At 38.9% G+C, this 19024-nt stretch overlaps 1 protein-coding gene and 2 pseudogenes across 11 annotated transcripts in view; all 3 read right to left on the reverse strand.

The window, feature by feature from the left end:
* Mcoln2 (mucolipin TRP cation channel 2) overlaps positions 1-19024 on the reverse strand; it is a 64707-nt gene that overhangs the window by 32796 nt on the left and 12887 nt on the right. For all 11 annotated transcript variants that reach the window (XM_087213011.1, XM_004841359.4, XM_021255442.2 and 8 more), the window contains 2 exons: positions 5161-5334; positions 2874-3027 (listed from right to left, as the gene is read on the reverse strand). In XM_087213011.1, coding sequence (XP_087069137.1) covers positions 2874-3027; positions 5161-5334 — 328 coding nt within the window. The remainder of the gene's footprint in view (positions 1-2873; positions 3028-5160; positions 5335-19024) is intronic.
* On the reverse strand, positions 6896-7623 carry LOC147827625 (sperm flagella and cilia-associated protein 2 pseudogene; annotated as a pseudogene).
* On the reverse strand, positions 7433-15682 carry LOC106009120 (sperm flagella and cilia-associated protein 2-like; annotated as a pseudogene).

A 19024-nucleotide genomic window follows, 5' to 3' on the forward strand; every position in this document is an offset into this window, starting at 1 on the left:
TGGCTGACCTTATACTATAGCCACTGCTTCTGAGGCCACCAGCACTTGGTAGCAACAAAGCTCAGATTTTTTTTTTAAAAAAAAAGAATGGTAAAGCCCTAAGTAAAATATCAAACTTCCAGCAGAACAAACTGGTATCTAGAATAAGAGTTTCATCACTCAAACAAATCTCACTTACAGAGGGGAATACTCCAGCCAATGAAATAACAACATTTTCAGAGCGTGCATAAATTAAACACATCCCTACAGCAGGAGGGAAAATGATAACGTTAGTTATCATGTCTCATGCCAAGAACATGTGGAAATAAGAACCTAAGAAACTCAAAACTGTTACAGAAAATGAAACACTATATAAGGTGAACATCCTTAATGCAAAAATAAGAAATCCAAAATGCTTTAAAATCTGAAACCTATTCTTTCTTTCCTATTTATTTATTTATTTATTTATTTTGGTACTGGGGATTGAACGCAGGGTTTCACACTGAGCTACATTCTTGACCATTATTTTAAAACTTTTTTACTGACAAGGTCTTGCTAAGTTGTCCCCGCTGGGCTCAAACTTGGGATTCTCCTGCCTCAGCCTACCCAAGTGCTGAGATTATAGCACTAAAAGCATTTTGAGCACGGACCTGATGCCACAGTAGAAAATTCTTCACCTGATGTCACCTTATAAGTAACAGTCAAAATATAGGTGCACTCAAAATATTATTGAAATTACGCTCTGGCTCTGTGCAAGACATACAAAAACCATAAATGAATTTCATGTTTAGACTTGTGTCTTATCCTCAAGGTGGCTTTCTTTTTTGGCATTATTCCAAAATCCAAATAAAATCCACAATCTGAAATACTTCTGTTCTCAAGCACTTTGGATAAGGACTACTTAACCTGTATTAAAATAATACCCACTTAAGTGTTGGAAGAAATCTATTATAGGATTCAGAATGGTCTCTCAGTAAGGCTGAACTGGAAAGCTACAGTTCTAGAGGCAGAAACGGGAGGTGTGTGCCCATCAGCACGGACTAAGGGAAACACTTGGCTTAATCCACAGTTAGTTGTGCAACTAAGGGTGAAGCTACCAGAAATTGGGCATCAGGGCAGATCACTGCATTAGGACACAAAGGATGATTCTATTAATAGTAAAGAAAATGCAGAAGTTTTGAGTAGTTAATCTGGGACAGCCTCTACCAAATCACCTGCTGGAACTGTAAGCCACACCAATGGAGCCAAACTCAATCCTATTTATGTCAGCTGCAGGTTTCCTCCAATGTGTCTAAGAAAAAGGGGTCTGGAATCAAGTAGCAAGTATTTTTAAATCTTTATACCTTCTCAACACATCAGAATATTCTCTCTGCTGAGTTATATTTAAATAATTTAAAGAATATAATTAATTTCCTTAAGCAATCTCAAAGTAAGGTCATATTAATAATCAACCTCTCCACTTATTCAAACATACACCATATTCTTCTAAAAAGGAAGTGAACAAGGGCACCATTAACCAATGGTTAGGGAGTAAATAAATCCGGCTTTCCAGCCCCGCCCATCCTACCTAGTCACTGAGCTCAAATTTGGCCACATTTCTTTAATCAATTTTGCAAGAAAAGTCAATTGGAAAACAAAACCCAGCATATGAATCACTGGAAAACAGCTGTATGGTGCATTCAACTGGAGTTACACATTTTTAAAAGAGCAAGTGACCAATGGCTTATGTGAAATAGAAGGTGAGAGGACCAGCTTTCAGCCCCACCTGTCAGAGTCTCCTTGTTTCATTTACAGGAATCACCAAGGAGGGTGGGGTTGGGAATACAGGTAGAAAACTAAAGAGTGAAACAGGATTGGCTCACACAGACCCACTACCACGTAGGTCTCAGGTGAGCAGACCCCTCCAGGACAATAAGACCAGTGACATTTTAATGTCGCTGGCTACAGAACCGTGTAACTGTCCTCCAGCAAGTCTCTGACAGCAATCTGGGCACCAGACAGTGCAGGGTCTGAATCTGTGGCCTGCAGCTGCTCGCTCAGAGTCCAGAGCCTTCAATAAGTTCACTCACAGAGATTCTCAACAGTTTCTAGAAATGACTAAACCTCTGCCCTGTGGGAGTGGTCTCCTGTGGTGTTATCAACGCACCTTAAAATCAGATTGTTGGAAATATGGCCAAATGAACTGCAAGTTGCTCTCTAAAAAAATCACTCCAAATGTAAACTGATACTAGGACTCCAACTCTTGAACTGTTGGTTCCTTGGGGAGTCTTGAGGGATTAATCTTTGCAACCTAGGACAGGAAAGAGTGAGTGCCTTGGGCATGATGGCCTTCCACCAGAGGTTTGCTGAATGGCAAAATCCTCAAAGTATTAAACTGAACACCTCACATTTACATATGATATTCTTCTACATTATTAATAGAGTGGCACAAAATAACACCACATGAGTCACTGTTAACTTGTTGCCAAAGGATCTTCTAAAAGAGAAAATAGTTACTAATCACAATTCACCTTTGAAGAACATTTATATATTTTGCAAGTAATAAAAATTAGTGTGCAAGGCATTTTTATACACATTATTTCAGTTGATAGCTACAACCCATTTTTGAAAAAGCCTAATCAAACTCTCTTGAGTTAAAAAACCTAAACAAGCAAAAACACCTGTGTATTTATCCCCAAAACCAACACTCTTGAGTTGAACCAAAGAGATCGACACGAGCTGTGCCTGTGCATTACAGTGGTCAGTTTCCTGACCCAAAGTCCTTTGCAGGCAAATGGGGAAGGGGAAGCCTGGAATAGATTCACTCTCACAAAGGCAAAACTGTTCCATCTGAGTTGCTGTGTTCTCATCACAGAAGATGACGAAGGCATACAATGAAACGATTGCTGTGTTACCTATCTCAATGTCGCTGTCAATATTCAGGGTCTCATTAGAAGACAGCCTGGTCTCTCTCTTATAATGCTGCTTGCAGACTTTGAGGCCAATTCTGTTGTCTTCATTTTCTCCATAATCAAGAGTCGCCAGGGAGATGTTCTTCAGTCGATGATACTATTTTTAAAAAAGAGTTAAGTAAAAGCACAAGCCTTTGAAAATTTGACCAGAAGTCACAGCATACGGAACGCACTTTTAGCTATGTTGCCTTGTTTACCTTAGGCCTCTCAGCAGCACTTTCTCATTTAAATACCGAAGTACTTTTCTTAAGCTGCACTGGAACATATCACAGACACTAAACTGAAGCAAACATGCTGAAAACAGCTCTCATCTCCCTCAGAGCTGAGGCTGAGGTTTCCCCTTATCTCTCTCCCTGCCCTTACTGCTTCCCGTTCTCTTCCTTGCTGCTCCGCCCCCAAAGTTACACTGGCCTCCACACAGTTCCTGGAGCTTGCCAGACAGACCTGTTCCTGGCCTTTGCTGTCCCCTCTGCCTGCTCAATTCACTCCTTCCAGTCTTGACTCAGATATCACCACCTCAACAAGGTGTTCCCTTAGCAAGCCAATGAAAATTGCAAACATATATCAAAGCCCACACTGCACCCCTTAAATACAGAGTTATATCTGTCAACTAAAAGTAAAAGCAAAATAAAAATAATTTTTAAAAAGAAAATTACAAACATCATTCCATGCCCAGATGCTCCCCATCTTGTTCCCTTCTTTATTCCTCAGCAGTTACCACTTTCAACCATACCACTGCGGACCCAAACTACCCACACACCACAGCTGACATTAACACAACTTTACCGCTCAGCTTCTGCATTAATAGTGCTCCACTAGCCCTCATCTTTATCACTATGACATCATTATTCCAGGAAACCTGTATTTCAGAACACAGCAGTTGCAAATAACCATTGAACTTATTTCAGGGATGTTATGGGTTAGGTCTAGAATGTCCCCCAAAAGGCTCATGTGTTCAGAGGTGGGGCTTTTGGAAGATGATTGGATATAGGGTGCCATGCTCATAAGTGGAATCATTCACAGAAGAGTTCAGAGCTCAAGGTGCTCTTAGGAAGTGGGGTCTGGTTGGAAGATGTGGGTCACTGGGGGCCTGACCTGGAAGGGTTGTCTCCCCCTTATCTCCTCCTTTCTCTCTGCTTCCTGGTCACCATGGTGTGAGCAGCTCTCTTCCACCAGACCCTCCCACTATCCCTTCCTGCACTGGAGTCAGCCAAGGACTAAATCCTCTAAAAACTGTGAACCAAAATAAACCTCTCTTCCTTTAAGCTGTGGATGTCAGGTATTTTGTCCTAGTGATGAGGAAAGTGACTAAGACAAGGAACATAAAGAAAAGCTCATGCAAATAGGTAACAGTTTGAAGATGTAGTCTGATAACAATTCCAATTCTCTTTGAGACTGCTCCCCAAACTCTTTCCTTGCTATGTCCACCAATCTTAAACTATTATATCCAATTATACCCAATTCTAATCAATTTCCCCCAACACTGCAGCGTCCCCCCACCCACCCAAGGCACCACAGAGAGTACAGTAAAGGCAGCATCTTCCTTACTGCTGTGAGCAAGAGGCCCAGCTTTGCTTATCAATATGTTTTTTAGATAACTCTCTCTGGAGACCCAGAATTCAACACGATACGTCACACTTCATTTGTCTAGCTCTCCCCTCTAGAGGATTTTGTTTGTGTTTTTTCTCTGCTATGGCCCCCAAGGTCTAGAATTGTACCTGCTACGTACTAGGGACTCAAATATTTATTGAACAAATGAAAGAAAAAACGAGCAGTTTCTCTCTCCTAAATGTTTACTTTAGGCCTACCAATCTACTTTCTTATACCTGTCTAGATACCATTATCGTATATTTATATTTTTAAGATTCAGTTAGGATTGCCAATCCTAAGACATGAAAATGGAGACAACCATAGTCTTTTAGGTTGTGTTTCAAATACTCCTCAAAACTTATGAGACTATAGGGCGGGGGATTTAGCTCAGTGGTTCTGGTGCCTGCCCCGAAGCGCAAGGACCTGAGTTTAATCCCCGGTACAAAAAAAAAAAAAAAAAAAAGATAAATCTTAAAGAAAAATTCAAAATAGGCAGAAGTAGTAATAAATATTTTTGGTAGACCATGCAAAGTTTACCTTAGAATATTTTAATGTATGTATAACTTTTGTTCCTTTACTAAGACAACAAGCTCAAGTATGAATATATTCTTGAAGTATAGGTTATTCACAAAACACTTGCCTGACTAATAGCAAAAAAGATGCTCTCATAGGCGTCCTCTTGAGTATAAATACTGCAGCTATAGTCATCTTCATCTGTGCCAGAATAGTCTTTCAAAAACAAGTGCTTAAAAGCAACAGTGTTATCTTCTTTGAAAGCAACCACCAACTGGTTACCTAAACCAAAACGAACAAGCTAGAAAAGAAAATTAAATAAGAATGTGAACTTTACCAGGGGAGGAAAAGACCTTGTTATTATCATTAACCCTCACCTCTAAGCATCAGAAGAAAACTCTCAGTTCTTTGCTTTATTCTAATAACAATAATGTCAAAACATAAGTTTCAGGGCCGGGGATTTAGCTCAGTGGTTTCGCCGCCTGCTGCACAAGTGCAAGGACCCGAGTTTGATCCCCGGTACCGGGAAAAAACAAAACAAAACATAAGTTTCATAAAAGAATAATCACATTGAGCTACATCAGCAATTCTAAGTAGCATAAAATCGTGCTGGGGCTCAGAAAACAATTCCCCAAAGTATGGCACTTTGACACACTGAGACCTTGAACTAAAGAAGCAACCTGAGAACCAAGGTGTTGTGAAGCCTCCACCTTCTCTCGTCTCTTCTGAAGCACAGGGGGGACTTTCTCTGCAGTTCCTTATCTAAGAAAAATCCTTCCAGATTTAAGATAATTGTCATAAGCCCTTTTCCTATAATCTCAACAAACAGAGAAGATTCACTCACAAGAGAGAAGACTTCCAGTCTGAGGCCAAAACCCTGCAAGTTCCCTGGAAAGCTGGTTTAAGTTCATGTTCAAAGGATGAAGAAGCTGGAGTCTGATATCTACAGGGGCAGCAGCCGAAAAACCACACCCACTAGGAGAGAGTCCAGCAGGGACAGCAAGACTTCCCCTTCTTCCACTTTTTGTTACGTTTAGGCCCACAACCTATTGGATAGTGCTGCCCACATTCAGGGCAGATCTTCCCATCCAGTTCTCTGACCCACACACCAGTCTGCTCTGGAAACATCCTCCCAGATACATCCAGCAATGTGCTTCCTGATTTTCTAGGCATCTCTCAATCTAAGCAAGCTTACAATCAGAGTTCACCATGTGCCTGCTCTTCCTGTACAATGGCCTATGTCCCCTCACTGTCCTTTCCCTTATAAAGAAGGGTATATAAGCTCTTAAATCTCTTTGGGTTATAGGATATTTACTTTTCATTCTTGCAATACCCCATGTGAAGCAGGATTTAAAGGAAAAAAAAAACTCACTTGCTACATCACTAGAAAAACCACCCCCTTCAATAAAATGCATAAAAGCTGAAACTTTTCTTTGTTCAACGCTCTTCCTGTGGACAGGAGTCCATTGAGCTGGTGTTCACTTTAAAGAAATCCTCCTCATTCCCATTGGTCTCTCCTATCTCTTGGAATTCTGCAACACACGAACATAATAAATGTGTATGCTTTTTCTCCTGCTAATCTGTCTATTGCCAGTTTATTTCAACTGATGGAAAAAACAAACCTTCACAGAGAACAGGGAAATTCGTTTTGCCCCTAAAACTGGAAGAAATTACCACTCTCAATGGCTAACAACTCTACAGGCCTTTAAGAAAGAATCCATATCAGCTAAATCTCATCCATTTTTCTTTTTTTTAACTTTGCAATCACACTTCAATTTCCTTCAAAAATCAGTAGACGCACATATTTTAGTAATATAAGTTTAAATTATAATAAATGTAGTTACCTTTATTCTTTTTCTTCACTATCTCAGCTGCAAAATTTCTTTTAGTTTCTGGCATTAAGTCTCTTTATCTATTTCAGCATTGATTTTTATAAAAATATTTTCTGGTTATAAAAACCATGGTTCCAACAAAGGCCAGTTGTCCAAGAAACCTATAACTCTATTTTGTATGTGATCTCTTAAGTTCTGGTACTCATGCTTGTCTTGGTTTTCAGCAGCACCATATTGATCAATATCTTTATGAGCCATTTCACGTGAAAATTCTTCAGCTATGATATGATTCATGCAACTCAGCAAGAAAGTATCTGAAATATCTAGTAAGATGACAAAATCAAATGCAGAAGAGGGAAGAGGTACTTCTTTTGAAGCTGTAGGCTCCACAGCCAATGTGGATATTTGTGTTTTCTTTGCCTCCATTTCTATGAGGTTTCTATTGTAGCCGGTGAGAGCTTCCTCTCAAAGCTGTGCAGGGTTCAGTGTCATTGGAAAACCATCTGGGATCCACCCTTGATTCACAGATATCTCATTAATAACATTTACTATGACGTTAAATAATAATGTGTCTGGAGTGCTCTTTCCTTTCTTCAGCAATTGTGATTTGCACCAAGCTGAGCAAGTACGGTGAGTTTAGAGAAATTATCACTATCACTTGATTTGACTCCTTCAGTTTTTGGTGTTCTATTAGAATATGTGTACTAGATGAAATTTCACCTTCTATTCTGGTGCTGGTTCACCTGAACTTGCAGCATCTGAAGGTACCCTGTGTGAGTCCTGGCTTTCCTTAATGTCCTCCTGCAGATCTGATGGAAACTCTCCACCTTCTTTCTGAGTTGGTAGGCCCTCACTGACTATTTCTTTTTTCTTTTTTTTTTATTCAGTTTATTGGTACATTTTAGGTATACAATACAGTTACATTCATCATTGGGATCTTGTACCTTTACATGATGTATCTTGGTTCTTATTTTTTCCCCATTCCCCTGCCCTCCCTTCAACCCCTCCACCCTTCCCTATTTACAAAGACTTTGTTTCCATTTTTTCCTTTTCTCATAATTTTTTCTTTCCCTTTCTTTCCTTTCCCCTACCCCTCCTACTTCCCCTACCCCTTTAGACCTTTTCTTCCTATTTCACATTCAATTACATAATGATAACCTGACTTTTTCACTGTCATAAAATGCTTGGATAGCTTCTTGGACAAGAGTGCCCACACAAAGTACCTGAATAGAAACTCTCTTTGTAGAGTCTTTAAAGTGATAGTTTTCCCACTAAGTTTTCTCCAGTAAGCATCCTTTAATAGCAAGTGAAGGCAGTTCAGGATCTGTTGGCTCAATTTGAGAAGGAAGCGATTTTTCAGAGTCTGTGAAGCCCATGGCCCAGTATGGAACTGTTGGAGGGTGGTAAATTATCCATCATTTCTTCTGGTACAGCCCACTCTCCAACCATGTTCTTATAGTCTTCATAATCTTTGCTATCTAGCAAGTCTCTTTTATCCAGTTCTCTACGTTGTTCTTCAGAGGGATTAGCAGGCATATGCTTAATAGTGGTTTGCTCATATATGGGCTTTCCATGAAAAAAGAATTCCTTCCAATCACACATCATCTTAAGTGGAATCAGATTATTTGTCACCATTTAATAGTTTCCCACTTTAGTGGACAAATCAAGTATTTGATCCAAAATTTCTCCGCATATTTTATAATGCTTTCTGTAACAAGCCTGAACTCTTTCCACAGCAATCTGTTAATAAACTTCCTCTCTGAGGATTTGTTCTCCAAAATCAATCTTGGCTTGTTTTGCCAAAGCCGCTTCTCCATCAAGCGCATCCAGGAAATCTTTAAGTCATCTTTCCTCATATTGCTTTTCTCTGAAAATTCTCTTTTGACATAAAAATCTCCTTTTCATGCCAAACATGTATGAGCTGCACAGCAGCCCTGCGCTCCTGTTGGGACTGTGGAATGAGCCTGTGTATCAGGTGCTCCTCATGATAAGCCTCCTCCTGTGCTGTGTGGCCGGTAAACTGGTCCATTAGCAAGCTCTGCCATCTTTTCTCCCTTTGCTCTCATGCAAAAGCATCTTCTTCTAGGTGCTTCTGGATTTTTTAAATGTAGTCATCATCTGAGTAAGTGTTTAACGAGTCGGAAGTTGTATGGTCTGCTGTATCTAAACCAGGCTTGGATGCACTTTCTTTTGCCTGTAGAACCTTTTTTATTAAAGCTTCAAACTTCATGATCTCATCAGCGACATCGGCTGCCTACTGTTGCTTTTTCATCATTTGGGGGCCTCAAGTGCTTTCAGAGGGTGATTTGATGCAGGTTTAGGAATCTGTATAATAGCTGCTTGGATTTTGGCCATTATTTCATGTTGTTATCTTCTGTTTAAGCATTGCTCTCAGGAAGCCTCACTTTTCATGATTTGAAATTTTAAGCTTGCCAGAGGCTGTGCAGAAAACACCTTTGCAAATGACTTGGGATCTGCTAATCATGGAGAATCTGTCTTCAATTCTTAGGGCACGAGATCTTCATGGGATTAAGCCAAGCCCTACACCTAATACCAGTCAGGGGATGCTGCGTTCTATTCTTCTGGAACTTCATGATATCAAGGGAAGCCCTACACGTAATACCATCGTCTAGCATGAGCTCAAGTCAAGCTGCAGCCCTCCAATTGATTCTAATCAAGTGAGAGAGTGAGAGAGACTGGGGATGTAGCTCAGTGGAGAGGGGTACCTGCCTGGCAAGTTCAAGGTGACGAGTTGATTCCAGAGAGGGGAGAGACAGACCATTTTTCTTCCTATGTTTGGATTTCAAATTAATTGTTTTCAAAACTGATTACTTAGTAAAGCAAAAATGTACATTTACTGGTTTATTATTTAGAAATTGTATGCAGTTTTAAAAGCCAACATACGTTTACCTGTGGTTTTTGAAAAGTAGCCTGCATAAATATGTACTCCAGCCAGAATGTAACATCAAAGGAATTCAATTAACCCAGCTCTATAAGAACTCTTATTTACACCTAAGAGTCTGCCCACCAAGATCTGCAGTATCAAAGCTTATGAAAAGTTGGGCATGGGGCACACATTTGTTATCCTGGCACTCTGGGAGTCTTGGGCAGGAGGATTGCAAGTTTGAGTCAAGCCTGAGGAACTTAGTGACTTAAAATGCTGTCTCAGTGCCCAAGGCCCTGGGTTCAATTCCTAGCAACACACACACACACACACACACCACACACACTTATGTAACAATAAACAATAATAGGACTGATTTTAACTATATGATGTCAAACTCATTCAATGTCACTAAGTACTAACAACCTGTTTGTTCTTCTTACATTGTACCCTGGTATGAAGTTAGGCACCCATGGGCTCTATAAACCAAGAATGAAAGTTTTCTTCTTGGAAAGCAATAAATGGTAAAAAATAGCACCAAAAATTTACCAAAACATCCTAAGCAACTACACAAAGAGCTATATACACAAACATGCACACTCTCCCATAGGTGAGATCTCTCTCTCTCTCCTTCTTGCATGAATACCCTTAGTCTTGTGCCCTCTTACACAGTGCACTCTCATTAATGCCCCAAACTGTCTTTCTTACACACATACACACACACACACACACACACACACACACACACACACACACCACGGGGGCAGTGGTGGTGATGAAATGAAACCTCTAGAACCCCTGTCCCACGCATCTCTCCCCATCTCCTTGAGGTGCCTTATAAAACAACGAGCCTCTAGATAGTTTCCCGCAAGTCTGTAACAACCAAGTCACCAAAACATTTTCAGACTGTTCCTTCATATGTGAAATTAGCAGGTTTAATTAAATGACCTTGATGGTTCTGTCATTTCCAGAAATCTCATCTTTCTTTTTTTTTTTCCCAGAGGTTACATACTTCTCACTTTATTGCCAGGTTTTTTTTTTTGTATTAAATTCTTTTATTGGTACATTGTAGGTATACAACACAATTACATTTCTCATTGGGAATTGTACCTTTACACGATGCATCTTGGTTCTTATTTTTTCCCCATTCCTAGCCCTCCCTTCACCCCCTCCATCCTTCTCTATTTACAAAGACTCTACTTCCATTTTTTCCATTTCTCATCATTTTTTCCTTTCCCTTCTTTCCTTTCCCCTGCCCCTCCCACTACCCCTACACCTTTGGACCTTTTCTTCCTATTTTACATTATTGATTATTCATTCTAATCATTGGTACATTTTAGGTATACAATATAATGACATTCATCATTGGAAATTTGCACCTTTACATAGTCTCTCTTGGTTCTTATTTTTCACCCTTGCCCAGCCCTCCCTTCAACCCCTCCAGTCTTCCCTATTTACAAAGATTTTGTTCCTATTTTTCCATTTTCTCATATTAATCCCATTCCCTTCTATCCTTTCCCCTAGCCCTCCCACTTCCTTCCCCTTTGCCCCTTTTCTTCCTATTTCATATTACCTATTATACATTTAGTCCTTATTTACACTTTCAGTTTCTCACACCAGAGAAACTATTTGGTATTTATACATGTGTGTTCTATTTATTTCACTTAAGAGTATTGCCTCAATGTGCATCCACTTAGCTATAAATGTCTCTAATTTCTCATTTTTTTATGGCTGAGTAGTACTCCGTTTTATAAAAACAACCACATTTTCTTTATCCAGTCTCCAGGTGATGGGCATTTGGGCTGTTTCCAAGTTTTAGCTATTACAAACTGTGCTGCTATGAACATGGGCACACATATATCACTGTGGTATGATTCTTTTAATTCTTTGGAGAAGATCCCCAGCAGTGGAATAGCAGGGTCAAATGGGACTTCCAGTCCTAGTTCTTTGAGGTATCTCCATACTGATTTCCACAGTGTTTGCACCAGTCTGCACTCCCACCAGCAGTGGAGCAGGGTCCCTCTTTCCCCACAGCCCCGCTAGCATTTGTTATTGGTTGATTTCATGATAGCAGCCATTCTTTCTGGAGTGAAATGGAATCTCAGCTTTGTTTTCATTTGTATCCCTTGAATAACCAGATCACCTAAAGCAACCTCAAAGGGAAATGAGATGGAACACTCTGATACTCAACCTCCTGGACTCCCTGAACTGGCAACAAAAGAGGACCTGGAAAATATGAAATCAGAAATAATTTCTCACATAACAGCAGATATTGTGCCCATAGTATAAGACATGATTAATAAATCTAGAGAAGACACAGATAAAAAAAATAGAGGAACTGAAGAATATGATGGAATCCCAACATAGGAAACAAATGGAATCCATAAAACAGATACAAACAAATTTCCAGGAGATTAAAAACTCCATTGAAAGTCTACACAGCAGAATAAGCCAATGTGAGGACAGAATTTCAGACATAGCAGATAAGATTGCAATTAGTGACCAGGAAAAGAAAAATTGCTTCAAAATAGTAAGGGACCATGAGAAATCAATCCAGCAGCTCCTAGATGATGCAAAGAAGAATAACATAGACTGATCAGAGTCAATGAAGAAACAAGAAAGAGTGCAGACGACATAAAAAACTGTTCACAGAAGTGACGGCAGAAAACTTCCCAAGCAGCAGAAAAGAACTTGACATACAGGTAAGTGAGGCATATAGGACTCCAGCTAGCCTTGATCAAAAAAACTCTACACATAGGCATATAATTGTTAAAATACCAGAAACCCAAAAGAAGAACATAATTCTACAAGCAGTTAGGGAAAAGAAACAAATCACATATAAAGGAAAGCCCATCAGAATCACAGTAGACTTCTCAATGCAAACCCTCAAGGCTAGAAGAACTTAGAATGACATATTTCAAGCCCTAAAGGAAAACAGCCTCCAACCCAGATTGATGTACCCTGCAAAACTATCTTTCAAAATTGATGGGGAAATAAGATACTTTCATGACAAAGAGCACTTTAGGAACTTCCTGAATACCAAACCAGCACTCCAAAAAAATTTTAGACAATATCCTAGGAAAAGACAATGAGGATCACAGCTCCAAGAAGCCCAGCAGAATTCATCCATTGGGCGTGACAAGAAGTTAAATGCAAAGGAGGAGAATCCAACAAAAAGAAAGTCATGACAATGATAAGTCAATATGTATCTATACTGGCTATTTCTCATCTTCTTGTGTCTACTTTTTAATTGGTTTGTCTATTAATGAGCTGTAAGAGTTCTTTATATATTCTGGTCTTGTATATGTATTATAAATATGGTTTGTTTAAGGACTACTTTTCATTTTCTTAACAATGTCATTTAAAGTTCTAAATTTTGATGGAATCTCATTTATCAATTTCTTTCTTTTATACATTATGTTTTTTGTATCCTAGGAAATTCTTGCCTACCCTAAATTCATGAACATTTTCCCTTATAATTTCTTCTTAAAGTTTTATAGTTTTAGCCTTTCATAGTTAGGTTCATAGAGCCTTTCAATTTATTTTTATGTATGGAAATAAAGGTTGAGGTTAATTTTTTACATATGGATACCAGGTGTTCTAGTACCATTTGCTGAAAACACTATCTTTTCCTCTGCTCTTGAATTGAGTTTATGTTCTATAAAATGTTTCTGTTAAATAATCTTTCAAAACTCAGGACCATATATTTGTGGTTTTACTTCTAGATTCTCTGTTTTATTTCATTGATCTATATGTCTTTCCTTACGCCAACACTGCCTTGATTACCGTAGCTTTAGAAGAAGTCTTAAAATTAGGTAATAAATGTCTTCCAACACTGTTTTTTTTTCTTTTTACTTTTATAGGTCCTTTGTACTCCTACATAGCTTTCAAATTTCAATATCCAAACCTTCATTTATAGCAAGTATACATAGACCTGAATTTTTATATAAACCTTGTGTTTTCTAATCCTGGTAAATTCAAATACAAGTTCTAGGGGCTCCTAGAGATTTCTTACTATTTTCTCTGTAGATGATCATTTCATCTACATATAAAGATTTTACTTCTACATTGCCAATCATATGCTAATTGTGTCTTTTTATTGCCAGACTATTTTGGTTTGGGCCTATGTTTCTAATTTTAATGGACAGATGAAGAGTAGGCATATCTGCCCTTGTTCCCCACCTTAGGGAGAAAGCATCATATCTTTTCCATTCATGTAAGGTGTTTTTTGCTGGAAGTATGGAGTACATGTCCTTGATCTGTTGAGAAGGTTCTGTTCTACTTCTAGTCTGACAGCTTTTACTATGAACAGCTGTAGAATTTAGTCCAATACTTTTTCTGCAACTACTGATAGGATCATATGACTTTTTCCTTTCCTCTGTTAAAATGATGGCTATGGGGGTGGACCTTCCAATGCTGAATCAAACACTGCCATCCCTATAATAAAACCACTTTCTACCTACTGCCAGATCTGACTTCTAATAGTTTGTTTTGTTAAACAAATTTTTATCTATGTTCATACTTTTTTCTTCTATTATCTTTATCCAGTTTTAGTATTGGCACAATGTTGATTTCCTAAAATGAGGGGAGAAGTGTTCCTTCTTTTTTCTGCTTTAAATGTTTGATATAATTTATCAGTTAAAATGTTTATGAGCCTGTTGTTGTCATATAGGTAGGTGTTCAAGCTAGGAATATACTTTCTTTAATTGGTGCTATTCAAATCTTATATTTTCTCCAGAGTCAGTTTCATTAATTTGTCTTCCAAGGTACTTCTTAGAAGTTGTCAAATTTATTTCAAAAAAGATTTTTGTAATATGCTTTCTATATCCTTTTAAATTCTCTAAAATCTGTGATAATGTCCTCTAAATTTCAATATTATAATTAAAACAATGTATAATTAATATTGGGTAATAGGAAGAAAAGGTCTAAAGGAGTAGGGGTAGTGGGAGGGTAGGGGAAAGGAAAGAAGGGAAAAGGAAAAATATGAGAAATGGAAAAAAATGGAAACAAAATCTTTGCAAATAGGGAAGGGTGGAGGGGGTGAAGGGAGGGCAAGGGAAAGGGGAAAAAATAAGAATAAAGATACATGTAAAGGTGTTCTGGAATCTTGGAAAGAAATGTACAGAGACACAGAAGTTAGGTAAAAAAACAAAGCCTTTACTTGCCAGTGAGGGGGACTGCCAGAAACTCGTCTGATCAATGTCCCCCCATCCTTTGTTTTAACATTTCCTTTTATATCTTCTTTTAGCCATTACCTCATTTCTGATGGTCTTAGTAAAATTTCTGTTTCTCTTTTACAACTAGTTCCTGTTACTGGTTATAGTCACACACATATAACAAACAGATGGCGCCTAAAACACAGACATTGTAAACTACCCAAACATTTCTACTTTGCTTTTCTCCAGGTTAAATGTTATCTACAGTTAGGTTTACAGGTCAAAGGTTCAGTTAGCCATCACCTTAAACAATAAGAGTTATGGGAAAGGTAAATCTTAAAGGAATGGATTATTTATTCTACTTCAGCTACCTTAATAACTAACCTATAGTTTAAATTTTCTCTATCAAAGGTACAAGCTCCCAATGATGAATGTAACTGTATTATATACCTAAAAGGTACCAATAAACTTGATGGAAAAAATTATTTTGAAAAAAAGGATTTAGTGCTAGCTTTTCAAAATTATGAAAAGCAACTATTGCTTGAGAATGTACTTAGATGACACTCTTTGGCATTTCTGATCTCATCATATCATTTTGCTCAAAAACCTACACAAAGGATTGAGCAATTGCTAAAAACCCAGCTATTTTAAGGAAAACATTAGATAATCCTCCCACATCACCCAACCTGTGCTGAAAATCAAGAAACTGAAGTTTAAAGGTTCTTCAAAGCCCATGAAAATCTGCCACTGGTGGTTGTGGATGCCAGAAAAGGTCATGTTGCTTCTTGAGAGTTAAAAGAGTAAGCCAGGGGACCAACACACAATTGTTTCAAGATTTTAAAAGAAGATACTACATCTGCTGTCCTTGCTTGCCTTACTAGTAGCAACACTGAATTAAGTTCTTCACTCAAAGTTTGCTGAATGCTTCCTCTCTGCCAAGGATACGATGTGGGCAAGATCAACAGTGCACTGTATTGAATAACAACTCTTATCACTGAGTACCAGGCACTGTGCAAAAAACTTTTTATACTGATTATATTTCATTTAATTCCCTCATATTTTATGAGTGAGCTATTACATGGGGCCCCATATGGACAAAAACATTTCTCCTACTAGTATATGCTCAGAAAATGAAATCATGCCTATCACAGTGTCAAGTACTGAATAAACTGGTAAATATAATCCCATTTCATACATGTGCATCCTAAAGTTAAGTAATTTATCCAACCTTGAACACCTAGAAAGTGTCAGAGTGAGGATCTGAACCAGGTGTGTTTGACAGTAGAGCCTGTTCATTCTCTCAACCACCTGGACATATCACCCTTTAAACTGAAGTGCTGCCAACTTTAGATGCAGGGCTGTTGAATCCTTCCTCCCACACTCAAAGTGAAGCTACAGAAATGCCAAAAATCCAAATAAGGAATGGACAAACTGACTCAAAAAGTGTCAGACAATTTGCCAATACTTGAAGCCACAACCTTATTTAAACTCTAAGCCACCAATTCAACTTCAAGAGGAAAAAGACATGGGGCTGTGATCTCTGCTTGGAACCACACCTCTCTGGGTGGTTTTCAGAATGATCTGACATCAAGAACAACACATCTCTTCCATTCTGTTGTTCCCAGAACAAGCCAAGACCTTTCTGGATGGCCTAGCATCAGAGAAGGGTTGGTATCTCCAAAGCATCTTAGGGGAGACAAACCCTGAGAAGAAAGCCGTGAAGTCTCTTTCTTGTTGTGACAGAACAAGACTCTCCATTCAGAGCAAGGGGAAGGCACAATGCTGTGGTCCAAATGACATAATTTTCAAGAAGCAGTTGACAGCAAACATGTCACCCCATTCCAGCAACTAGATCTTAAGGTTCACTAAGAACACAATTCAAGACAGAAAAATAATTACTAAATTTAGTCTGGAAAAGATTGTAAATTGAAAACCTCCTTATGAATTTAACTTATGAGAAAACTTCTGTATCAGGTAAAAGCAAGATACCACCCTAATGCTGGACAAAGAATATGGGAGGAAAAGATAGAACTAGCAAAGGAATGCCAAACTTCCCTTGAGATTATGAATTACTGCAGAATTCAGAGTAGGAATGTTTTTTTTTATTCCCTTCTCATCAACCCTGATAAAATGCCACTCATTTCATTAGACTTGAGAATGGAGAGAAAAAAAACAGAAAAAGAGGGAAAGAAAAATGGGATTTGATGGAAGGAAAGGCAGTCAAGAAATCTGCTCTAATTAGATATCACCCAAGTAACAGAACTTAACAGAACGATTGTACAGGGTCACAAAAGCTGAATCTCTCCCAATTTTCCTGGGGGAGGCAGATATATCCACACAAAAAGCAAATTGTATGCTCCCAGAAATACTTTATTATTAAAAACAAAATTAGTGATGTAGAAGCAAGGAGTATTAAGGAAAATCACAACCGGTGTCAGGAAAGGTTGATGGGGATGTAGGACTTTGGATAGCACCTGCAAGGTCAGAGGGTAAAATAACCACCCCGGACATGGTGGAATAAACAGGGCATGGGTGGGGTTGGTCTGACTGGCTGGCATTTGGGCAGGAAGCAGTAGATGAGAACTTGTTGGAAAGATGAGTTGAACATGATTGTGGGATCTGTGAATTCCAGGCCACAGAGTCAAAGTTTTCTTCTGGGGAAGATGGGTGCTGCAGAACTTTCTGAGCAGGGGTGAGAGCTGTACTAAGGGAAACTGAAACGGACTGGTGTGTGTGGGTAAGAAAGGTAACACAACATGAAGAGAGATGCAGCCTACCGTAGGGGACCTATCTGCATTCCTAACTGCAAACTCTAAGGACAGAACCCAGATCTAGAACAGACACAAGCATGAGAAGGGGGTGCAGACTGCAGAGCCAGACAGGGCTCAATCCTGGCTCTGCCACTCACTAACTGCATAGTTGTAAGCAAATTCCTTAACTTTTTTTGCCCCAGTTTCTCCATCCATAAAAAGGGGATCATAACTGAACCTACCTCACAGGGTTGCAGTGAGGATGGAATGAATTAACATTAAAAAATGCTCATTGTGTCTGGCACATGGCAAACACTATGCTAAGTGTCAGAGGTCGGCGGCAGTATAATACAGTCACAACTGTATTCCCGACTCAGCACCCAGCAAGTCAGAGGCTTCATTTATACTTGAGATTAAAAGTCTACGCTAGAAGGGCCAGGGATTTAGCTCAGTGGTTCCGCCACTTGCCTCACAAGTGCAAGGACCAGAGTTCGATCCCCGGTACCAAAAAAAAAAAAAAAAGTCTATGCTAGAAATAAGGTAGACAGTATCAAAAAGCGTAAATAGCGCTGGGGCGGTGGCACATGCCTGTAATCCCAGCGCTTTGGGAGGCTAAGGCCAGAGAATCACAAGTTCAAGCCCAGTCTGGGCAATTTAGTGATTTAGTGAGATCCTATCTCAAAGTTTTAAAAATAAAAAAAAGAGCCAAGGATATAGCTCAGTGTGAAGGACCTGAGTTCAAACCCCAGCACCACAAAACAAAACAAAACACACACACACACACACACACACACACAGAGTAACCCCAGCTACTTGAGAGACTGAGGTAAAAGGACTGCTTGAGCTCAGGAGTTCAGGATCAGTCTAAGCAACATGGCAAGGTCCTGTCTCAAAACAAAATATAAACAGATGTAATTTTGATTAGAAAAAAATCAATAGTAATTTGTAGTTATCAGAATAAAGAAAAGTTAGTCAAAGATGAGAATAATGTTTTACACCTGTCGGAGATGGAATTTTGGTAACTGTACTAGATCAAAAACTCAAGATGGAAGCTGGTTTAGCAGGCTAAGAAACTGGAAGACAATTAAAATTAACCAAATGACAGATGAGGACATTATTTAAAGAAATAATCAAGAAATAATTTTCTTACAATGGTAACAATGCAACTGTCTTATAGGTTGCCAGAATTAAAACTGCCAGACTAAAGCATCACTTTCCACAGTGATCTGCAGCTCAGACTTGTTTCTTCTGGAGTAATTTGCTTTCCCCAAAGCTGAATGAGCTGGGAGGCCCTGGCATACAAAAGACAGATCTCTTTATGAGCACAGAATAAAGATGCAACTTCAGTTATAGCAGGGACCGCCTCTAA

This window comes from Heterocephalus glaber, unplaced genomic scaffold (assembly GCF_053883595.1).
Source record: "Heterocephalus glaber isolate CG9 unplaced genomic scaffold, H.glaber_assembly_v1.0 deba00001442, whole genome shotgun sequence".
Lineage (NCBI taxonomy): Eukaryota > Metazoa > Chordata > Mammalia > Rodentia > Bathyergidae > Heterocephalus > Heterocephalus glaber.